General features: G+C 41.6%; 1 protein-coding gene and 1 long non-coding RNA gene across 51 annotated transcripts in view; one reads left to right on the forward strand and one right to left on the reverse strand.

The window, feature by feature from the left end:
* Positions 1–25,051, forward strand: part of ANK2 (ankyrin 2) — a 321,790-nt gene that overhangs the window by 278,994 nt on the left and 17,745 nt on the right. For 28 of the 50 annotated variants that reach the window (XM_077933959.1, XM_077933981.1, XM_077933979.1 and 25 more), the window contains 10 exons: positions 674–828; positions 2,096–2,307; positions 4,915–5,119; positions 5,901–5,997; positions 7,061–7,289; positions 8,615–8,740; positions 9,476–9,598; positions 11,827–11,859; positions 12,907–12,928; positions 23,949–24,023. In XM_077933959.1, coding sequence (XP_077790085.1) covers positions 674–828; positions 2,096–2,307; positions 4,915–5,119; positions 5,901–5,997; positions 7,061–7,289; positions 8,615–8,740; positions 9,476–9,598; positions 11,827–11,859; positions 12,907–12,928; positions 23,949–24,023 — 1,277 coding nt within the window. Of the gene's footprint in view, positions 1–673; positions 829–2,095; positions 2,308–4,914; positions 5,120–5,900; positions 5,998–7,060; positions 7,290–8,614; positions 8,741–9,475; positions 9,599–11,826; positions 11,860–12,906; positions 12,929–16,573; positions 22,559–23,948; positions 24,024–25,051 lie in introns of all 50 variants that reach the window. The other 22 variants (XM_077933941.1, XM_077933947.1, XM_077933939.1 and 19 more) reach the window with 4 other exon arrangements.
* Positions 12,062–16,576, reverse strand: LOC114604780 (uncharacterized). Its single transcript, XR_013394159.1, has 2 exons — positions 14,596–16,576; positions 12,062–12,595 (listed from the first exon to the last, which is right to left on the reverse strand). It is a non-coding gene; the product is annotated as an uncharacterized LOC114604780 (long non-coding RNA).

Consider the following 25,051-nt stretch of genomic DNA (forward strand, 5'->3'; position numbering starts at 1 on the left):
TGAGACTATTGATACACAAATGTATTTATAGTTTTTGCAAAAACGGGAAACACAAGTTATGATGAAACATATATACAATATGGGCACAATGAGCAGAAATTTGATTTTGCGCTTGTAGATTAATATAGAATAATCATTTTCACTATAAATTAGGAGTCTGGAAAATGTCAACTGAAACAAAGAGCCAATATAAAATCAATGCAGATTGATGACAGATGTGGCCTGTTTCTTAAATAGATTTGTATTCTCCTATAAATCATATTTTTTCTTTAATGTGTCCATATATGTATATACATAGATAACAGTAGATTCTGCATGATAAATGTGATTGCACAGGATTCTACACATCAAAACAAGTTTCAAACGTGTGGGCTTTATTCATTCCAGATTATAATTCTACAGCCCCAATGCCAGCCCCTGCTGCTTTGGCAAGTACCATAGATGCTGTGTGATTTTTATTATATATAAAAAAAGTGGGAGTACATTGCTCACTGGTCCTAACAACAAGCTATATAATGCCAAAGTGGTTCTAGTATGCTTTTTTCAGGATCGTATCCAGGAATGGCAAAGAAGCCGGCCGTATTCCAGGTCACTTTGTAACAGACTGAGAAAATTTGTATTGATTTGCTGCCCATTTGGCACAGTCCTTTAACGTGCTGTGTTGCTGTAATAGGCCTGTGATTGTCGAGATTCCTCACTTTGCGGCTTTACGTGGTAAAGAAAGGGAGCTGGTGATCCTGCGCAGTGAGAATGGAGACAACTGGAAGGAGCATTTCTGTGAATTTACAGAGGATGAGCTGAATGAAATCCTAAACGGGATGGATGAAGGTACACAATGTGCTAAGAAAGGAGAAAGGTCTGAAAGCCACAGAAAGGAAATGATAATGAACTTAGAAAATAAAATAAAAACATTATTGTGCAACCACAAATAGATTATTGCATGCATTTGCTATGCATATTTGCTATACAGTGGTACCTCTGGTTACATACTTAATTCGTTCCGGAGATCCGTTTTTAACCTGAAACTGTTCTTAACCTGAAGCACCACTTTAGCTAATGGGGCCTCCCGCTGCCACCACCACATGATTTCTGTTCTTATCCTGAAGCGAAGTTCTTAACCTGAGGTACTATTTCTGGGTTAGCAGAGTCTGTAACCTGAAGCATATGTAACCAAAGCGTATGTAACCCGAGGTACCGCTGTATGTAGTTTCTGTGTGGCTAACTCTCCACTGAGCTGACATGCACAATGCCATGTGGCCAATGAATATTTGTGTGCAAGACCATTCAGTCTATTAACCTGGCATATGATGTAACAAGTAGAAAAAGACAAATAGAACATCAAAAGACTTGTGGCATTTGCCTTCTTTCTGTAAGTCAGAACAGTTTAAAATGACTCATGGGTAAGACAAACACATTTACCAGCAACTTTGGGAATTCTCACTAATATTTCCCCATTTTTGCGAATTTGTGGTCAAATCTCCCTGCACTAAGTGAAAGATCTATTGGGTATCCAAGTGACATGAAGTTTTTGATGATACAGATTTGTTACTCTGGACAAAACTGCAAAAATCTGAGGAAACCCTTTAATGGCAATCCTAACACATTGTGTGGTCTTCTGCCAACCACATTTACATTCAATAGTAGGGCCATAGTGGAAAATAAGGAAGATTAACATAGTCTGAATGTAGAGTTCACAAATCTTTCTGTAGCCATGGAGACATCTAAACTCTAGAAAATTAGAGAAGTAGGTGTTGTGTTGTGTTGAAAACTCGCCATTAGGAATAGCATGAAGTAACTTTCGAATTTTATAGCTTTGAGGGTTTTCTTTGGTTGGTCAATGCGCGATCTGAAAAGTCAGTTAATATACTACACAATTTTTAATATAATAAGATCTGCCAGTAGTTTTCTATCTGACTATGGCTACCATGCTGCAACCATTATTTAAGAACAATCTGAAATTGTATCTACAGAAAGGAAGCATTCATGTGTGTGTGTGTGTGTGTTTGTGTGTGTGTGTGTGTGTGTGTGTGTGTGTGTGTGTGTGTGTTTACTGTAGGAAATAATTATGGTTTAACTGTGGTCTCTTTTTACTTAGTCCTTGACACACCAGAGGAGCTGGAGAAGAAACGTATTTGTCGTATCATCACTCGGGACTTCCCACAGTATTTTGCAGTGGTGTCCCGAGTCAAACAAGACAGTAACCTCATTGGACCCGAGGGTGGTGTGCTAAGCAGTACAGTAGTACCTCAAGTACAGGCTGTCTTTCCAGAGGGAGCACTAACCAAGCGAATTCGTGTTGGTCTGCAGGTAAGAGAAATGAGGACAAGACTTTACATTATCTAACTGGCAGCATTTCTGTTGATGAGAAGAGTTTCTTCATTCCATTTTTAATTATTTCTCTGGGTTCTCTTTCCTGTATGTCACTCCCCCTGAATTCCAGTAGCTAGAAGAATTAATAAAACTATTTCTGGACCTCTGGTTCATTCCTACAGTTAATCAGAACAGACATGCACGCTGGTAAAACGTTACAAAACAAAAAAACAAAAAAACCACATTGATGCAATCACACATATGATTGCGTTTAGATCCTTTTTGCAGATGCGCACACTGGTATCCATTTGGCAGTGTCTTACTATGCTTGCACACTATTCTGTACAAAATTTGGAAATAAAAAAGCAACAGCAATGGAGAATTACTAAAGCATTGGCTCCCATTTGAGAAGTCGCAGTAGGTAATTCAGAATTTCAGAAACATCCCTCATTTCTCCGGAGGCCACTGGTTATCTTTGCACAAACGATTCCTGTCTTTATAAACCAGGATATGCATGTACTCAATGAATCTGCAACAGTTCCTTCGCACCTACCTTCACTTGAGCAGGGAAACCAGCCCAGAAGCCACTGTTAACAATTGCTTCTTGTTATGACATAACTGAGGTACTGCTTAATGGGTTCCAAATAAACTAGCTTTTAAAGTTAGCTTTTGAATGCTGGTTTATTTGGAAGCTGCTAAGCATAGTTCTTGCTTCACACATAACAAGAAGCGATGGTTAACTGAAGTTTCCAGTTATGTATTCCCACTTATGCTAAAGGAGAAGAGAAGTAGGAGTGAAGGAATGAGCTGGGTGCATGGAGCTGGCTGGAATGGTATCTATTTTATTCAGAGAAAATAATAACAGAAGCTACTGAACTGTTTCATTGCAAATATTGTTTTATCTAAAAGACTGCCATAGCAAATTAAAGATATTTTGAGTTCAAACCAGATGAGTAAAAGTTATGAGTTCACAAACTATGACTCTGTCCGTCTACATTCAGCAAGTAATTTAACTTCCATTTCCTCCAATTAACCTCTTTTCACAACTGTGATTAGAGTTCCATATTTCTGGTCTAATTTACAAATAAATTGGAAGTGGTAGGCTTTGCGAACTTGCATTGAACGCTTTGAAATTATGATGAAAGGACTGATTGGTTAAATGTTCATAAAGCACTTTATGATTCCCAGAGGAATTATGTAAAAATATAAAGCTGTGTCCAATTTGTCACTCATCTGCTTGCTAGAGAATGGTGACCTCATCCCATCTTTGAATGGGCTTGAAGATTCATCAGAGAATTCACAGAAGGAGCTTGGGTTTCCCCAGGAGCTCTGTGGCAATCTCTCTAAGGACATAGAAGGCTTGGTAATCTATGATTCCCAGGGATATTTGCACTGGGAGCAGCCTTTAGCACTAATAGCAATTGTCTGTTCTGGTTGGAGTTGAAGTCCCTCTGAAGGAACAGGTGTGCAAGGTACATCTTAAGCCATCTCTATCACTGGAGGTCCAAAATCTCTTCAAAAAGTCTTCACTCAAATCCATAGTTCCAACAGACAGCCTCCCGCAATTCTTGCAGTCTCCTACCACAACCCACACAGCAGGCTGTAGCCCTTTTATACACAAAGATACTTGTCAAATCTGTCTAGTAACACAGATAAGAGAATCTCAAGATGCCTGCAGGTGCATTGAGTCATCTCTGCTGGCTCGTAGAGTATTAACTCATTAATTGCATTCCTTAACAAGGCCGTAATAGCCTTACCAAAGTGGTTCATGCATTGATAACCCCAAGACTTGATTACTGTAACATGCTCTATGTGGGGCTACCCTTGTATCTGGTCTGAAAACTGAAGCTAGTACAGAATGCAGGAGCAGGCTATTGGCAGCATGCTGACAGCACTTGCCAATTTGCCATCAGGTGAGTGCTAATTCACAAAGCCTTAAGCAGCTTGGATTGCAAGTACTTTAAGGACCATAATGCGCCATGTCAATCACTAAAATCCTTTGATGCAGTCATTGTGTTTCCCCATCCCCCTGAGGTTTGGTTGGCCTTTGGAGGGACTGAGCCTATAGTATGGCAGGCTGTGGAAATCCCTGCCGTGGAGCTCCCAGCCTGAAGAATCATCCCTGTTATTTAGATAGCCCTTTGAAATCACTGGCCAGTATTTATGGATGCTTTTATTAATCATTTCATTGTTGTAATTCTTGTATGATGTACACTGACATGTACTTTTATGAAAGTGTGGTTTATAAATATTTAAATGAGTAAATAAATGAGGGGTAGAAGACAGGAGTAAGCAGAAAATGGAATTGAGGCACGTGGAATGTGCAATGGGTAATCAGATTTGTATAGCTTTAAATATATAGTCAAATTCATAGAAGACATTGCCCAATGGCTATGAATGATGATGAATATATGTTACTGCCAGAAACAAAGACAGCAGACCAGTCACTTGTGAGCAAAAGTGAGAGAAGACTGTTGTGTTTACGTCCTGTTTGTGGACCTGCCAAGGGCATCTGGTTGGCTCCTATGGAGAAGAAGAGGATGTTGTTATGATTGTTCAGATACCAATAATTAAGACTTTCGTTTTGTGCATGTCTTTGGTTAGGCTCAACCTATGCACAATGAGCTTGTAAAGAAGATTTTAGGCAACAAAGCCACATTCAGCCCTATTGTCACATTGGAACCCAGGAGAAGAAAATTCCATAAGCCAATAACAATGACTATTCCTGTTCCTAAAGCCTCTAGTGATCTGATGATTAATGGATATGGGGGTGATGCACCCACTCTAAGACTACTATGCAGCATAACAGGTAAGCTCATAAGAAGTAACTTGAATAGCTCAGTCGGTACAGCATAATACTCTTAATCTCAAAGTTGTGGATTCAAGCCCCATGTTGGGTAAAAAAATCCATGTATTGCAGTGAGTTGTGCTAGATGACCCTTGTGGTCCCTTCAAACTCTACAGCTCTATGATTCTAAATGCACTGATGGGTCCATTGAGAAGGGTGGCATTGTATGTTGATGTTGTAGAGAACTCATTGAAAGCTCTTGCTTATCCCAGATTTGCAAAGTGGAAATAATGACCTCCATAGTTTATTGTTGAAATAAGATTTTGCATCTTGGTACCAAAGAAATGTGGGTGTGTATTTATTTATTTTAATATCAAGTTATTAACCCTGAGCAACACCCAAGAACAGACCTTGACTACAGCTTGTAAAGTTAGAGCTTCACCACAAGCTCAGATTCAAGTGAAATGCTGTGCCAAATCTTGGAGTCACTTGGTGCAGGAGTAAGGAGGACTCTGGAGATGCAAATTTGCTGTCAGCTCCTCTCCTGTTCTTGTGGTCTCACTAAGCCAGGCATCCCCAAACTTGGCCCTCCAGCTGTTTTGGAACTACAGCTCCCACCATCCCTAGCTAACAGGACCAGTGGTCAGGGATGGTGGGAATTGTAGTCCCAAAACAGCTGGAGGGCCGAGTTTGGGGATGCCTGCACCAAGCCATACTTTGGCTTATTACGTCATGAGAACCAGGCCATTGACTTCTTGTAGGAATGCTGAACATTTTTTCTCTTTGTCCTCAATTGTTTCAGGTGGAACAACACCTGCTCAGTGGGAAGACATCACAGGAACAACACCATTAACTTTTGTCAATGAATGTGTTTCCTTCACCACAAACGTATCTGCCAGGTACCACTGTCCAGAATAGTATATTTTCTTTAAACTGTACTTAAGTGTTTCAGCACTGTATTACTTATTAATTGGACACAAGTACTCCACTAAAGTTTTATTTATTATTATTTACTTATTTGATTTATAGACTTTATCAAAAGATCCCAGGGCAGTGTACAACATTAAGATCACATTTTATGGGGCGTAATAGTAAAAACATAATGAAAAGCATAGTAATCGATAGCATAATAATAATAAAATAATAATAATACGTGTGTGTGTCCCCCCCCCCCCCAGCTTTAACAGGCCATAGATTAATGGCCAAAGGCATGAGTAAAGAGGTATATTTTTGCCTGGTGCCTAAAGATATGTAATGATGGCACCAGACAAGCCTCTCTGAGGAGACCCTTTCCCAGGCAGGGAGCTACCACAGAAAAGGCCCGTTCTTGTGTTGCCACCCTCTAAACCTCTTGGGGAGGAGAGGCATAGCAAAGAGCCTCAGATAACAAGTGCAGGGTCTAGGTAGGTTTGTATGGAGACAGGAAGTCCTTAAGGTATTGTGCTAATGTGCTAATTCTGGTATTGTAGTGTTTGCAAAGTAATCCATCCTCTGGCCTGACCCTAAAATAGAGTATGATTAATTCTGGAGTCTGAAGAGTCTAAAGTTGTTTTAATATCTGTTCTGAAGCTGGCAGCCATGGTATCCTAATATGGACAAAAGGAGAAACTGTGGTTAATTAGAGATTTCCTGGTTTGATCACCTGTGTGTTGCAAAGGGGGTGAAGGGACTGTGTACATATCCCAGTTCATATCCCAGCTGAAAATGACTGTTCCAATGCATTTTGGTAATCTGGGAATCAGTAGAGATCCATTTCAAATTACACTCAGGCTTGGGCCACACCCAATGCAGAATCTAGATGATTTCCCCCCCATTAAGAATTTGCTTATTTCAAGCTAATGCACAAGTTATTTGAAATCAATACTAGTGTGATTTCTGGATGTATTTTCCAAATTCTGAACTTGTGTGTGTGTTATGTTAGACTTAACTGTGCAACAGTTTTCCATGTTTGTTTATTTGCAGGTTTTGGTTGATAGACTGTCGACAGATACAGGAATCTGTTACGTTTGCTTCCCAAGTATACAGAGAGATTATCTGTGTGCCCTACATGGCCAAATTTGTAGTGTTTGCCAAATCACACGATCCTATAGAAGCCCGATTAAGATGTTTCTGCATGACGGATGATAAAGTGGATAAAACGCTAGAACAGCAAGAAAACTTTGCTGAAGTTGCCCGAAGCAGAGATGTAGAGGTATGGTATTAAACATGCAAAATGAATTCCTTCATTGACATTTTTGTACATGTACTTTTAAAACCATTGTCTTAATTTCCTTTTGTATGTAGAAAGAAAAAGAAAATCTCTCATTTTAAATCTTAATATGGGTAATATCCAGCTAAGTCACTCTCCAAGGATACCCATTGATTTCAATTGGTGTACTCTGTGTAGGATTAAAAATGGACATTACTGTATTTTCTTTATCTGCTTGCTTGCTTGCTTGTTTGTTTATTAGGAATATTTTATAGCCCACCCTTAATCTATACAGATACCAGGATGGGGTACGAAACATATACAGATATTAAAATACCTAACAAAAATGTTAGAACACATGCAGATATTTCTTTTTATTGGGAAGAAAAGGAACTACAGTGTTACCTCAGTTTAAGAACGATTAAACTGTTTAGGAACGCTTCGGTTTACAAACTCCGCAAAACCGAAAGTAGTGTCCCGATTTGAGAACTTTACCTCGGTCTAAGAACAGAATCCAAACGGTGGAAGGGCACTGGCAGCGGGAGGCCTCATTAGCGAAAGCGCACCTCGGTTTCAGAACGGTTTAGGTTTAAGAACGGACTTCCGGAATGGATTAAGTTAGTAAACCGAGGTACCACTGTACAGGGACTCTCTGTCCAGATTAAAACATTTGTATGGAAGAGGGTGGAATTGAACCTTTCCTGCTTGTGTCTTGTTTTTCCTTGACATGCTTCCCACCCCTGCCATGGGTAGAAAGCTGCTTTTGCTATGGGAGGAAAAACTATTTGCCATAGGTGCAAATAGCAGCTTTGAAGAGGAAATGGTCGAAGGAAAAAGGGTTAATCCTTCTCTCTCCACCACCATTTCTATGCCATGTTCCTGCTGCAGATCAAGTCCCCCTGCAATTTTGTTTAGTGGCAAATACAATCACATATATAGTACATTGTCCAGGTTGGGATCTGAAACAATATGTGGCACCTATCTCCACCCTCTAAGAGGAATTCTTCCCAACCTAGAACAGCCATAGTTCTGTTCAGTTATGGATTTTAAGCAGGGGAAATATCTTTTATCTTCCTTGTTTGCCTACAAGATTTTCTGCTATACTATATAGTATTAGAGGGCCGGCTGTCATCTCCTAAAACGCTTTATTGCTATTTAGCGAAGTGGTGGTTCTAGAGGGCTGTGGAATCTGTGGCCCCTCAGATGAACGTCCACCAGCCAGTGGACCAGTGCATTCTAGGAATTGAATAAAGGTAATAATGAACTCTCTTCTACATTTCTGTGATACTTACTTTTATTATATTTTGTTCCTTATCAACCATATGTAGGTACTAGAAGGAAAGCCCATCTACGTGGACTGCTTTGGGAATCTAGTACCACTAACGAAGAGCGGCCAACATCACATATTCAGTTTTTATGCCTTCAAAGAAAATAGACTTCCACTGTTTGTCAAGGTAATAGATGCAAGTCCATATCTAAACTTTCATTTTATTTGGTGGCGACTATTCAGAATATTCAACAAGCAGAAACAGCCCATCCATATACAGCCAGAAACCACCATTCTTTAACTATTTTAATAATAGCACCAAAGCTGATGAACTGCATTTCAAGGGCAGTGGTCTACTTTATCCCCTTTTGTGCACCTAGATGTGCATCAGAGCTTCGGCATTTTATGCAATGGAATGAAAAACGGCAAATCGGGGGGTGGGGTGGGAGTAGTTGCCTGAACATTCACCATGTTTCAAATGAAAACCGAAGATCTATAAAAATGTTGATATCTGTCCTCTGACTTTAGATCTCCCTTTGGAGATTCAACATTTTCACTTTAAGGCAGAAATATTAAAGTTTCTTTAAGCAGGGTTTAGTGGCAGTGGGTAAATAGAACTTTACTTAGGTACTGTCATACCTCTGGTTGCGAACGTGATCCGTGCAGGAGGCACGTTCACAACTCGCAGCATTCGTAGCCTTAAGTGCTGTGTCTGCGCACACACATGACGCAATTCGGTGCTTCTGCGCATGTGCAAGCGGTCCGCAACCCGCAGCGTTCATAACCTGAGGTATGACTGTATGTCTTAATCCGTACATTTAATACATTTGCATCATAAATATTTTATCATTTTGTCTCTGTAGTATTTTATATCTCTTTAAGCTGTAGCATTGTGTGTTCTTTGCTTTGCTTTTTGCACTAGGTCCGAGACACAACACAAGAACCTTGTGGGCGCTTGTCATTTATGAAGGAGCCTAAATCTTCTAGAGGCCTCGTACATCAAGCCATCTGCAATCTGAATATCACATTGCCAAATTACACAAAGGTACTTCATAATACAATGAAAAGATCTTTGCTCACATACTAGCCGGCACACTGAAATTTCAGAGCTCCTAATCCCTGGCTTTGTTTTGCACAAACTACAAGGAGTGGCTTATCTTTTGGGTTAAGTGGCTGTGAGTTTTTATTTTTAAGACTTTAATTAAACATTTTTTAATATTACATATAGAGTAGGATTGGGGAGCCCGTGGCCCTCCAGATGTTACCAAATTACATCTCTCAACATCTCCTCCTATTGGCTGTGCTGGATGGAGTGGATGGCAGTTAGATCATCATCTGTAAGGTCATAGGTTCCTCACCCCTAACATAGAGGGTGCATTAATTATAGAGTATTTTCTAGGTGGGTGGCTCTCACACCATGGCCTTGAATTGGCTCAGCAGCATCGATTTTCTGAGTTCAAAGTGTAAATACTGGGGATTATATATATCCAAAGAGCCAATACCAAAAGAACCCATCATATGATACTTTGCAGATTTCTTGAGCATTAAGCCTAGTAGTTTGCTCAGACAGAAGTGTAGTGTTGGAGGAGAAAGATTGCAAAGTCACTTTAGAGTCTGGGTTCTCATATTTATCACCTTCCTGCCCATTCCAAGTTGATCTGTGATCTTCTGTTTATTTGTGTTCATAGGTAAGTCATTCACATAAGCAATTAAATGCATAGAACAGAGGTCTCATGTGCACAATGTGTGTCTTCTCACTTTCATTGGAATTTAAGGTATTACAGATTTAAGCTTGAAAAATCAAATATGAAGAGATAGCAATTAACACATGCAAACTACCGTATTTTTCGCTCTATAGGATGCACCGGACAATAGGACGCACCTTGTTTTAGAGGGGGGGAAGCAAGAAAAAAAATTCTCCCCCTCTCTGCCCAGCGCCCCTTCAGCGAAGCGGCAGGAGGCGCTGCTCAGAGAGGGGGAGAATTTTCCCACTCTTGTTTTCCCCCTCTAAAACAGGGTGCCCACCGACCCCTCTCGCTCTCCAGGCTTCAGGTTCCTTTCGACCTGCTCTTTGGGGCTGGCAGGGGGAAGCCCACCACCAGCCCCAAAGAGCAGGTCGGGGAGCGGGGAAAGGGGCGCAGCGAAGAGGCTCCTGCCATAGTCGCGCGTCACCTCTCCAGCTGGGAGAGGGTCGCGGGGTGCTGCTTTAGCCGTGCGCGCGCTCTCCCGGCTGGAGAGGTGGTGCGCAGCTATAGAGGCTCCTGCCGTAGTCACGCGTCACCTCTCCAGCTGGGAGAGGGTCGCGGGGGGCTGCTTTAGCCGCGTGCGCGCTCTCCCGGCTGGAGAGGTGGTGTGCGGCTATAGAGGCTCCTGCCGTAGTCGCGCGTCACCTCTCCAGCTGGGAGAGGGTCGCGGGGGGCTGCTTTAGCCGCACGCGCATTCTCCCGGCTGGAGAGGTGGTGCGCGGCTAAAGAGGCTCCTGTCGTAGTCGCGCGCCACCTCTCCAGCCGGGAGAGGGTCGCGGGGCTATGGCTTCTTCGCTCCATAGGATGCACACACATTTCCCCTTCATTTTTGAAGGGGAAAAAGTGCGTCCTATAGAGCGAAAAATACGGTATGTTACATTTTCTTTGACATTCCAACCATGTATTTTCAGGGTTGGCACAAGAACTCCACTGCCACCTCTTCACTTTTTGGGAGTAGCAGCGTAGCATTGCCCTGGAGAGTACCTGCTTGCTTTCAACAGTATTTGCTGTTGTCACAGCAATTCGGTGACATTCCTCAGAACAAGATATGGGGCAGCAGCAGATCAGGAGACAGGACATGCCAAGCAGCCAACAGTAGTGATGATGGGGGCAGCCCTACAGGTGGTGAATGGAGGTTCACAATCTGCTGCCTCTCCCAATCCGCTGCCTGAACCACATGGTTCAGCATGGCAAATGGCAGGTCCAATCCTGTATACTAGGGTCAGGCTTGGTGGTTGAGAAATAGTGTATTGGCTTCTTTGAAATGCAGTAATAAAAATCAAAAAAGAGCCTAAAATAACCAAACAGCTTCCCACTTTTTAATTATCTTAAGTCCCCAGCTTAAAAATAATAATGAACTGATTCTCTTGTTCCCTTTTTTTCCTCCTTAGGAAAAAGTGCAGAAATTGTGTTCGTTTTGTACTCTTGCCAATTGAATATGATCAGAAATCATTCTTTTCCTTTAACTGCATCCTATCTTTTCCTGCTCTGTTTTTCTCTTTTCTTGCATGGCATATTGGGCTGAAAGGAATCAGAATCAGATCAAGAACAGGAAGAAGAGGTAATCTTGCTAATAGATCAGTACTGTATAAAACCCTTGTGACCAAAATCAAAATTCCCTTGGGTATGCATGCGGAGGTTCACCAAGTCTCCCTGCAATGCACTCACTCATGGCTCCAAAGTCCTCGAACTCTGAGGAGCAACTTTTCAAATTGCAAAGAGCTGCAGCAGGAGGTGGGGGGGAGATAAAAACACAGTACATGTGATCTTTTAAATTTTTATTTGAGAATCAGAGTCAGTTTTTATAAATGCATTTAAAAATAAATAAATGAAATTGATTTTTTAAAAATAAAAATCAGAACTGTTTAGATGCAGAAATAAATATGAAGTTCATTTTTTAAAAAAAATGTTGGATGTTGCAGAAATCAGTGCAGTGATACACTACATACCAAAACTCATTCAGATGCGATGCTAACCTATTATGTGAATGAGCCTTAGGTTTGTGCACTCCTCCCTCCTCTCTATTCCCCCCCCCCCAAGCTAAATATTGCCCTCTCCCTCCAAAGAATTTCCACAAGGTAATAGAACCTTAGAAAACCTACTGTGATAACAAAGGCATCTTAGGACATCTCAAGCTATGTATGTGGCTCCTACTTTTTTACTAACAAATGTGCCAGTATATTGTTCTTGCACTTTCGGAAGTCGAGATACGAATAACCTGCTTGCTGCTTCCACCTTCTTCACTGTTTCTCCCTGTCCTGCTCAGTGATCTTTCTGTTCAAATTCCAACTTAGAGCCTAAATGCAACAAATTAACAATTTAGATTATATAGTTTGATAATAGCAGGAACTAATTACCAAGGTTCATCAGTGGCTTAAAGGCATTGCTAGCTCTTATTAGAATTCAGCTTGTCTGGACAACCAGTTAAGTTGCAATACTTATCAGGAAGGAACTCCAATTGAATCCAGTGAGTTTTACTTCCAAGAAAGTGTATTTAGGATTGACCTACAGGCTTCAATGGTAAATTAGCTGGTGTTCTAGGTGATATTTCTCCCTGGTTGTTGTGACTCAAAGTGCTGTAACCATTTCACTCTGTGTTCTCTTTCAGACTGACATGACATCAGAAAAACGTAAGATTGTAATAAAAATGTTATTTGTCTAATCATTAAGTTAAGCATAAGAGAGTGTGCAAATTCTAATTGCCACTGATGATACTAATTTTCTAAAAGAATAATATAATAATGTAAATTTAGCTTTTAGCTTTTAGATGTTATTTAATATGTTACTAATAATTAAAATAAAAGTACTAAGACAGTTCATCTAAGCATTCACTTTCCTTTTGACATTCCCCTGGTGACCCCTGCTATTGCTGTTAGGCTTGTATAAATCCCCATATTTTATTTCATTTTTTATTTTGTATGTATGTTCACATAAAGTCATTGCATTTTATAAGTTAATTACAGTATCACCTTTAAAGATTCAGCTTCTATAAACTACCTTCATTAAATTATTTACATGCAATATGCATGTCCCTGTGTATAAAAGTGATACTGTTTTAAGTAACAAAGTTCCATAATCCATTTACCCTCTCTTACTTTGGTGAAGTATTTCAAAAAGCATAATTATGTATTGGGACATTGTCGCTAGCTATTATTGATTATACCTGTAGTTGGAAGTGGAGCAGGACAGGAAGGGGAATTATGGCAACAAGTGTTGGGGTAAAGTCAGGTCACAAGCTCACTAAATTACAGCTTCCAGGCAGATCACGGCATGATTCCCAGGGATATTTGCACTGGGAGCAGCCTTTAGCACTAATAGCAATTGTCTGTTCTGGTTGGAGTTGAAGTCCCTCTGAAGGAACAGGTGTGCAAGGTACATCTTGAGCCATCTCTATCACTGGAGGTCCAAAATCTCTTCAAAAAGTCTTCACTCAAATCCATAGTTCCAACAGACAGCCTTCCGCAATTCTTGCAGCCTCCTACCACAACCCACACAGCAGGCTGTAGCCCTTTTATACACAAAGATACTTGTCAAATCTGTCCAGTAACACAGATAAGAGAATCTCAAGATGCCTGCAGGTGCATTGAGTCATATCTGCTGGCTCATAGAGTATTAACCCATTAATTGCATTCCTTAACAAGGCCGTAATAGCCTTACCAAAGTGGTCCATGCATTGATAACCTCAAGACTTGATTACACAAGCTCACTAAATTACAGCTTCCAGGCAGATCACGGCATGGGCAAAGGACCAAAACAACATGGCAGCCCTGCTACCAGTGATACTTTTCAACCCAGTTGCTGGAAGGTCAGTTTGGGGAAACAGCCAGCTTACGCCACTCATGTTGTCTGCTTTCATGAACCAGAAGCTATGGAAGATACTGCAGAGTGCAAACTGAGTGGAAGTGAGCCATTGGGCCCATAAGGCCGTACCCACCCTGTTGGTGGAGCATATAGCACCCCACTTGCCCTAATGCTGTGGCCCCTGCCCAGTGCCAGTCCTCAATTAGTTGGGACAGAATTCCTGACACAAAAATGAAAAATGAAACAATTAACATTTGCTATAAGGGAGGCAAAAATTCTGGAACTAAACAGCCATTGACACAGGCAAGTGAAATTCTTTCATGGCCCCATCAGCCAGCAGCTGGAAACAAGCAGTAAAAGAAACAGCTGTTTTTTCAGAAGCCTGGAAGGGCAGGGAAGGAAAACACTGCCATGAGTTTAGGCAGGGACTTGAACCTATATCCCTGGAGTGGATCAGGTGGCAAAGTTCTCTCCCTAGTTCACCCTAAAAACTCACCTAAGAAAGGTCACCAGGCAGTGCTGAATTGCCAAAGGCAGTTTCCAGGCCACAGTGGTTCGGTCTAGGTGGGAGTTGTGCCAGGCAGCCCCATTCTTCCACTGGGCACAGTCGAAGTCCGTGGCTAAGGGAAGTAAGAAGTATAAATTAAAAAAGAGATAATTACATTCTTAAATAATGAACTTTGTAAAATGACTTCTGTTAATAATAAATAAATGAAAACAAAATTACTTATACCCCACCCATCTGATGGGGTTGCCCCAGCCACTCTGGGTGACCTCCAACAAAACTAAAAGTATAATAAAACATCAAACATTAATAACTTCCCAATATATGGCTGCCTTCAGGTGTCTTCGGAAAGTTGTATAGTTCTTTATTTCTTTTACATCTGTTGGGAGGGCATTCCACAGGGCGGGCGCCACTACCGAGAAGGCCCTCTGTTCCCTGTAACTTCACTTCTTGCAGTGAGGGAACTGCCAGGCCCTCGGAGCTGGACCTCAAATGATCAGGAAGTTACACTGGAAGCTACTTTTCAGCAGAAGAATGGGAGGTAAACATTCTTAAAATACATCATTAAATAAATCTTTTCATGCAGAATTGCAGGCTGCCTTGGGTCAGGTTCCTCTGTCTTTACCTCCTCTCTAGTTGGGCTCCTCCTCTGCTTTGCTTTTCTTCTCCATAATGCTCATTGCTTGGCCTTTTGGTCAAGTTACAATATCATATAGTCTCAAAGTTTAACCAATTCCACGCGTTTGTGTTGCTAAATGATAAGAAATCTTAAAATGCTTTCATTCACACAAAACCCCTGAATAACTATGGGGGAGGGGAGACACATTACTCTGAAGTAAGTTTTACTGTAAACATATTCCTGATGCTTTATATGTTAGTAGTGGGGTTGGGGACAATACTTCACCACAGTATGTTGCATATGATTTTAAGCCTTTTTCATTTATAACCATCTTAAGTTTTGTTTGTGTCTTTTTTCCTTTTATTTTATTGTAAGGATACTTACCCTGCAATGTATGCAACAGCTTTGCTTTGCATGGAAATAACTTGGCTTACATATATATGTATATGTACTGTGTCTATTTGTGTCTGTGTGTGTGTATGTGCCCTGTATGAATGTTTTTGGTTGCCATGCATTACATTCCCCCCTAACCTATGAATTCTCTGTTGAGCTGGTCACTATTTAAAATTTCCCTTCCCACTTTTTTATATCATCATCATCATCATCATCTCTTTCCCTTGATTTCCCCTCCATTTGTTTGAATAATGAGGATGTTCCAAGGAAAGGACCATTCCTCTTGAAATAAAAGCCTGTGTGTGTCTGTGTCACCATCTGAATGTAAGATTCCCCTTAGATGAAATGCCGGTTTGCAGCTGCCTCAGATATCAATGCATTTCATTTACTCTAGATTATCGCAGAATTAAATGTAAATACACAACTTCTAACTTTGGTTCTTAAACAAAAGTTGACAACCGTTTACCTAATTTTGGTTCTGAAGTTTGCTACCACTGGCTTTCTCTTTGAGGAGATCAACTTCCAACCAACTTAACAATCTCCCCCCACCCCACACACCTTTGTTCTCTGTTTTTATTTGAACATTGATCTGTAACATCTGGACAATCTTGAGATGCCTATCTTTGTGTAAATTCCACTGTTTCTTTTTCTTGCCCACTTTTGTTTTTCTAGTGTCCTTGGTTGATAAAAGCTTTGGTGTTGTATGTGTGTGTGTGCTGTACTGCGAAAACTAAGCAAGTTATTTCCTGCCCACTTTCCTTTTCAGTTTTCCCCCCGTTAGCTTTGCTTTGCTTTTTTTTTCCACCCTCAGATTTGTGGATCCACCATACCCAGACAGTTTTGTTGACCCTCCTACCGCTGCAATCAAAGACAGTCATTTCAGTCCTGATTACATTTTTTCAATCTCTATTTTCGATTTCCATTTATTTCCAATGTTTTTCCCCATTTGCATCAAAGATGATGATGAAACAGAATCTACAGAAACATCTGTCCTGAAAAGTCACCTTGTCAATGAAGTCCCTGTCCTAGCCAGCCCAGACTTGCTATCTGAAGTCTCTGAGATGAAACAAGATTTGATTAAAATGAGTGCCATCTTGACCACAGACTCAGCTGAAAAGTCAGGCTCCATTAAGGTGAAGGACCTTGTGAAAGCTGCCGATGAAGAACCTGGAGAACCATTTGAGATTGTGGAAAGAGTCAAGGAGGATTTGGAAAAAGTGAACGAAATCCTGAGAAGTGGAAGCTGTCCAAAAGAAGGGCCAGTTCTTCAAAGATCCAGTTCTGAGAAAGAGCTGGCGGAAGAAGAATGGGTCCTTGTAAGCGATGAAGAAATAGAAGAGGCTAAGCAGAATGCTCCACTGGAAGTTACTGAGCCTGTTTGCACAGAAACTAGAATAGGCAAAGGGAAAACAGAGAAAGAAAAGAAAGACATGGCGGGAATGATCGATCATCTCAGCCAAGATCTAAAAGATTACATGTCACTTAATGAAATGCAGCCTAAGACATTACAAGAAGACATAGTAGAAGAGAGATTTGAAGCTGTGGTTGTAAGCAGGGGCCCTGAAAAAGGTGGGGGAAGCCAAGAGAAGAAGCAGGTCCAGCAAAAACCTACCTTGGAAATTAAAAAACCAGTTAGGAAGAAATTAAAAGATAAACAAAAGCCAAAGGATGAAGAAACCAAAGGAAAGAAAGAACATTCAGGACTAACAAAGTTCAGCTCAGATGAGTCTATAGATGAAGAAGTAGGGTTAGCCCCTGCAGAGCCTTCCAAGGCAACAGCTGTGTCTCCTGTTATAGAAGAAACTCCTATTGGCTCAATCAAAGATAAAGTGAAAGCCCTTCAGAAGAGAGTGGAAGATGAGCAGAAAGGACGTTCAAAATTGCCTGTTCGCACCCCAGGAAAAGAAGGGGCAACCGAGAAGTCTGTTGGAAAGCTATCGCAGCCTAAAAAAATTATTTACAAAGCGAAACCCCCATCTTCTCCCTCTGCCTCAAAGACCCCATCTTCCCCCTCTGCCTCAAAAACGCCAGCTTCCCCTTCTGCCTCAAAAACACCAGTTTCTCCCTCTGCCTCAAAAACTGCAGCCTCCCCCTCTGCCTCAAAGATTCCCGCTTCCCCCTCTGCCTCAAAGACTGCAGCTTCCCCCTCTGCTTCAAAACTCTCCTCTCCCTCTACTAAGAAGCCAGCTGTTTCCCCCACAACTAAGAAGCCAGCTGTTTCTCCCACATCTAAAAAGCCACCCATTTCTCCCACATCTAAGAAGCCACCTGTTTCTCCCACAACCAAGAAGCCGCCTGTTTCACCTTCTTCTAAAACAGAGAGACTTGAAGAAACAATGTCTGTTCGTGAACTGATGAAAGCCTTCCAATCAGGTCAAGATCCATCAAAGCATAAGGCTGGACTTTTTGAGCATAAGTCTGTGAAACAGAAACAGCAGGTCTCTGAGAAAGAGCCGGCTAAGAAAGGAGCTGCTCAGGCAGACACTGAAAAGAAGCAGGCAATGACACAAAGAGACACACACAAAAAAGATAGTCCGAAAGGCAAAAAGAGCCAGGAACCTCAGGCAGAGGCAGGGTTGCAATCTAAGAAAGAGGCACAGGGTACTCTGAAGAAAGACTTAGCCATGCAGCAGACAAAGCAGCATAGTAGTAAAACTGCAGAAAAAGATGTTCCAGCAACTGATGATGACAATGCAAAGGGTGTGGCCCTGACATTTGATGACCAAGGGGATACTGACCTTCAAATCAGCCCAGACAGAAAGACATCCACAGATTTTACTGATGTCATAAAGGAAGAGCTTGAGGAGAATGATAAATACCAACAGTTCCGGCACATTTCAATTACCGAGGAAGGTGAGCTTCACTTAGATCAAGTACTGACCAGTCCATTCAATGTTTCATTTCCATCAGAATATGTGAAAGATGGTTTTTTGCCCGCTCTCTCCTTGCAAAGTGGTGCTCTGGATGGCAGCTCAGAAAGCCTTAAACATGAAGGCATAGCAGATTCTCCAGTTGGTAGCCTGCTCGATGGGACCCCTCAGATCAGCTCTGAGGAAAGTTATAAGCATGAGGGATTGGCCGAAACTCCAGAAACAAGCCCCGAGAGCCTCTCTTTTTCACCAAAGAAAACAGAAACTGCTGACCAGATGGAAGAAACAGAATTAGCCAGTACAGTGCAGAGAGCAGCAGAGGCACATTCACCAAAGGGACTTTCTCCAACAAAAAGTGAAAGGACTGTTGCTGACAAAGACATAAAAGTTATAATCGGCTCAGAGTCCCTCTCTCCTCGTTTGTCGGAAGAAGTAGAAGTTACAACCTCCAAAGAAGAGATAGGCAAAAGTACAGATTCTAGCTCAACATTGATTGATAAGGATGCTGTCAGGGATGAGTTATCTATGGCTACTGAGCAAGGACATTTAACTAAGTTATCTGAAGTGCATGATACTATTTTAGAGAAAGAGGATCAGGCATCCTTTGAGCACCATGCCATTAGTAGAGGACTGGAGCTTTCACTTCCTAGCCAAGACAGTGAAGGTCTTAGCCCAGTTGCAGACGAATCCTTAGCTATAAGCCATAAAGATTCATTAGAAGCAAGCCCAGTACTGGAAGATAATTCCTCCCGTAAAACACCCGATTCCCTTGAGCCTAGTCCTACCAAAGAATCCCCCTGCCGCGATTCTCTTGAAAGCAGCCCCGTAGAACAGAAAACAAAGACTGGCTTCCCTCCAGGACCTGGTCCCATGCAGGCTGCCTTTGCCAAAGCAGAAAACTTCCCAGAGCTGACACCTGTGCGATCTAGACTTTTACGTGACCCTGATGGCAGTGCTGAAGATGATAGTTTAGAGCAAACCTCTCTTATGGAAAGCTCAGGGAAAAGCCCTCTTTCACCCGAGACTCCCAGCTCCGAAGAGATTAGCTATGAAATAACACCCAAGACAGCAGATTCGCAAATGCTCTCAAACATACCCAAGTCAGCTGTGATTCCTGAAGTCAGCGAAGAGCCGGAAGATGACCCTGAAGGTGAGCCGACGAGGAGGTTCACACCAGAAGAAGAGATGTTTAAAATGGTGACTAAAGTCAAAATGTTTGATGAGCTGGAACAGGAAGCAAAGCAGAAGCGGGACTATAGAAAGGACCCCAAACAAGAAGATGCTGCTTCAGCTTCTGATTTGGAAGCTGCGTTTGAACTTGAATTTGCACCCTCAACGCCTATAGAAGATGATGCCATACCTACTGTACTCACTTCTGCAGCTGAATCTAGAAAGACTTCTTCCTCTTCAGAAAGTGAGCCAGAATTAACAAAGCTGAAAAAGGAGGCTGACTCTGGGCTGCTGATGGAGCCTGTAATTAGGGTGCAGCCTCCTTCACCTCATCTTTGTCATAGGGATTCCAGTTCTAGTCCTGAAGAAACAGGGTTTCAGCCTATTGAATCCAAGCAGCATGAATTTGGTACCGAAGAGGACAACACAGAATCAGATAAGCCAACAGAGGAAACCAAAATGTCTGGTGATACCTCTCTTGCCTCAGATACTAGCATCATAGCACAAGCTAGCGAGTCCAAGTGCTACAGCACTGATGAGAGTGACACTGCTAGCCCTAATGGCCCCATGATGCAGCATGAGGAGGCATTCTACCATTCTGTGGGTGGTGACGCCCCCAAAATAGCTGAGTTATATGAAACCTCAGCGGCGTCACACAACCAGTATGATTCTGAGAAAGATGGTGGAGCATCTGAGGAGGTAACACCCAGAGGGGGCTTCTGTATCCCTGGCTCCTCTCATTGCTGTACATCCCCAAATGATGAATTGGCTACTGTTGTTTCACCTGTTCACTCCCCTTTGAGAAGTGATTTGGCTGAAACTAACAACATTGTAGAGATGGCACAAAGGGATTTTTGTAGTGTAGAACACTCTGCAGACCATTCGCCTCAAACAACCCAAAAGGGTGACCCTGAAAGGAATGCAGATGATGTTGATGAAAGCAGTGCTCTGCCTATAACAAGCCCTTATGAAAATGTCCCTTCACAGCACTTTTTTACTAGCACTGAAATTAGTTCAGGAACTGGTTTAAGAATGACAACAGACCAGTCATCTGGGGTTCACCATTCTACTGAGGTAGAAACTACCTTCAGTGAGGAAATTGCATTGACCAGTTCCCTTTGTACACCAGCACCTGTAGGTTCTGAGGTTCAGACCTCAGAAGATATCTATATGGAGTTAGAATCCAAACATGTGGGCATCTTTCAGAAACAATCAACTTCAACATCAGAGGCCACCTCACTAGATGAAGCTGCTCTACAAGATATCAGAGATGAAGCTGAGAAAATAATCAACCAAGTGATCATAACCAGGACAGATGTGGATTCTGACAAGTGGAGTCAAATACGTGAAGATGATGATGCTTTTGAGGCTCGGGTGAAAGAGGAAGAACAAAGGATATTTGGCTTAATGGTAGACAGGAGATCACAAGGCACCACACCTGACACGACACCAGCCAGGACTCCTACAGAAGAAGGGACGCCTACCAGTGAACAAAACCCCTTTCTTTTCCAGGAAGGGAAATTGTTTGAAATGACAAGGAGTGGTGCCATTGACATGACCAAGAGGAATTATTCTGATGAAAATTTACACTTTTTCCAAATGGGAGAGCAGTCTCAGGAAGATGTGTCCTTATCTGAAGAAATGAGAGAAGCCGAAGGCCTGGAATCTCTCCAGCAGGAGCAACCCCCAGTTCCATTTGCGTCTTCTGAACTAGATGAAGCAGAGATGCCTATAAAAGGCTCACTCACGTCTGCATCAGAGGATGAGGCCAGTGGTTTCTACACCACAAAAGGGGATATTAAATCTAGAATCCCTATTAAAATGGGCATTTCAGCCTCTTCAAAGTCACCAAAGAAAGAAACTGCTCCTTCTGATGATGATGACTTCTTCCCTAGAGCTGATACTGAAGACATGTTTGACAGCTCCCAGGTGCCTTGCCCTGTCTCTCCCGAGCAGACTGTGATTGATGTACAGTTAGATTTTTCAACAGTCACTAGGTCAGTGTATGCTGAGCAGGAAGACGATTCCCCAGACTCCTCACCAGAGGAGCAGAAATCTGTGATTGAAATCCCTACTGCCATCATGGAAAGTGTGCCTTCTGAAAGCAAATCCAAAATTCCCATTAGGACAACTCCCGCTGCATCCCACTCATTGCAACAATCAGAGCTAGAGAGCCTTCCTTCAGATAGCTTTGTTGAGGCCCTAGAGGAATCGGAGGATGACCCGTCCAAACCAAAGTCTAAGATTCCAGTCAAAGCAGTTTTCCAAAGAGTTGAACAAGAGTGTTTGTATACAGCGACGTCTGTCTGGAAGCCAGAGTCAGCTAAAGCTCTTGACAAAACATGCAAGCTACCTGCGAAACAAGACGTTAGGAGCAAATCTGAATCTGATGAAAGTGCCTCCGTGGACTCAAAGGCTAAGCGTTCAGTCAAAGCTAGAAGCTATGCTGAGGCCGAAGCAGAGACCAGAGAGAGGGTGGGTGAGATGAAGCTTGAGGTAGAATCAGACGAGCAGACGACTTCACGACCAAAGATATTTCCTTCGCGGTTGCCCGTTAAGAACAGAAGCGCCTCAGCTTCCCGCAGTGCTGTTAGTCCCACTAAAGAAAGTAAGGAACATTTTTTTGACCTTTACAAAAACTCCATAGAGTTCTTTGAAGAGATTAGCGATGAAGCTTCCAAATTAGTGGATAGACTTACTCAGTCAGAGAAAGAACAAGAATTAGTTTCAGATGATGAAAGTAGTAGCGCCCTAGAAGTTTCAGTTATTGAAAATGTGCCATCCATTGAGACCCAGCAGTCAGTTGCCGAGGACATCTTTGACACCAGGCCCATTTGGGATGAGTCTATTGAGACTCTGATTGAGCGTATTCCTGATGAAAATGTCCCTGACCATGTTGAAGGTATTTGCCAGCCATTGGGATTCCCTTTGCTACGCATGTCATGAATCGCAATTCTTTGGTTGTTGTTTCTTCCCTTCTTTCCCCCTTGCTTTTTTTTGTGTGCGGTTTGTGTGTCTCCTTTTTAAAGCTTCCTGTGGTTGTCAATGTGTTTTGTGTAAGCTCTGTTTGTTTTGTTTTATGTTGTGTATGTATTTTACTATCCCTGAAACAATCTCAAGATTGCACACTGCAAATGCTTACGCAAAGGATAAAACATAGCAATATAGTCTTTTTCGTTAAAACAACAACATTTGTTCATGTTGTTTAACTAACAAATTTAGAGCATTATTATTTCGCTTCTAATACAGCTGACCACGCAAGTTTTAGTTTTTGGATTCTCTTCACTATAATTGAATCACTTTGCCATGAATTACTTTTGACACAGATGAACCAGGTAAGATTACTATAATTCAGGATATGCAAGTCCATATAGGTGTGCCAAAAGCAAAGTTATTAGTGCCTTAAAAAAACTCCAACCCTTTTATTGTTGTTGTACTTTTGCTTGGCACCATTTACTAATGGAAGGTGGTGCACTGGATTTATGTTAAATTTAATGCCCAATGTTTAGATCCATTTTTTTAAAAAGAACTTCCTATTATAGCACTGAGGAGCAATAAGAGGAAAATATGGTAACTGAATTTTGAGCTGTAGAGACTATGACTTCAAATGCACACACAGGAAAACAAAAACTCAAACTCTGCTGGTATCAGATTGGCTGTTGGGGTTATTAATTCTTGCTGCTTTGGTGCAAATATCGCTGAGAAAAAGTGTGCACTTGCTTTTGCATGCCTTCTTTGTAAAGAGCTAGGAATGCAACATGTTCTAGCAAAAAAACAAACAAACTTAATACTGCTAAATACTAATGCTGCACAGATATCATGATCTGGAAATCTTTTTGATGGTTGTAAGCAGTGCAACTTAAAAAATATGATGCTCTTAATGTTTGAAATGAAGTTTCGGATACATCACCTAATTTTGCAAATATGAGTTTGATGGCCATTTGCCATTACTTTAAAGAGGCATGAAAAAACATATTTCCTGCTCCAGCAAATTATTTATCTTTCCCTTTGTTTTGTTTTATTTTAAATGTTTAGGAGTTATGAGCTCCAAAATAAAATTGAGGACAGTGTTTTCCAAAGCCTCCAATACCATACTCAATTAAGCAGGCATTTTAAATAAAGTGCTTTGTATTCAAATATTTCCATTCTAGCTACATACCAAGAGCTTTGGTTTCCTTTGAAAGCAGACACTGTTAAACACTGGCCTTATTTTATGGAGTCTCTCCCCGTGAGGCAGATCAGTTTTGCCTTAAAAACAAAACAAAAACCTGTCCTATTTGACCTTGCTTTAGATCAACAGGATGATCAAGAAAGGATAGAGGAAAGACTGGCACATATCGCTGATCACCTTGGATTCAGCTGGACAGGTAAGCACTAATGTGGTTGAGATCACAACCATCTTAGGGAAATGAAACTTCTAGCTCTTCTTCCCTATGTGTTGAGACACCAACTTGAATTACAGCTGCCTACCAGGGACGGTAGCTGTAGATCCGACTGGCATGTTTTATTACAGATTTTACTTAAGTTATTCCTACATGCTCAGGAAAAGCATTGTGTGAATTCTTAACACAGAGAACATACTGAGATTTTGATCCAAAATGGCTGCCAGAATACAGGTGCTGGATAGTAAAAGTAACCCCTGTACGGCCACTTTTGTTTTTTGAGTGAAGAGCAACACATTTGGCTTTTTGAGGCAGAACAGCAGATGGTTCTCATCCACCCAAGGTATACAGCACCCAAGGCCGATCAAGTTATCTTAGCACAGCATGATGCATGACATCCAAAACTCAAATCATTAACAATTTGCTTCCCTTTTGTGATGTACCAAATCAGCTTAAAGCAACTGCCTTATTCTACCTAATGGTTGGACTGGCCCTGGAGAAGAAAACCAGATATAGCTTCTGTTTCCTGTAAACTGAAGCTGAGATGTGACAAATGTGAATGAAAATAGCTAATACCCTACATGTAGTTGAAGCTACAAATAGTCCCTAGGTAATACACAGAAGGATATTGGTTTCACAAGAAAGGCAGGTAATTAGCAAGGATGCACCAAACAATTCTAGACATATCTACTCAGAGGTAAGTTTTATTGAGTCAATAGGGCTTGCTCTCAGAAAGCAGGCATAAGAATGAAGCCTAACAGATTAAATTTAAGTGGGACAGAGAGGGAAAGTGAAGTGGTGGATGATGCCATCCCATCTTCAAAATCCCCACAAGTTTTTCAGGGAATAGGATGGATATTTGACCCTTTGAATTCAGTTGCAGCATGGCATATTCTGAGGTATCTCAGGAAAAAGAAGGGGCTTTGGCTTCAACAGATTCAAGGCTTCATCCAGCCTGCTCCCAGAATGCTACATTTCTGGGGCTACTGCTTAACCCTATAATGGCTTAACCT

Source organism: Podarcis muralis, chromosome 9, assembly GCF_964188315.1.
Source record: "Podarcis muralis chromosome 9, rPodMur119.hap1.1, whole genome shotgun sequence".
In the NCBI taxonomy this organism is placed as follows: Eukaryota; Metazoa; Chordata; class Lepidosauria; order Squamata; family Lacertidae; genus Podarcis; species Podarcis muralis.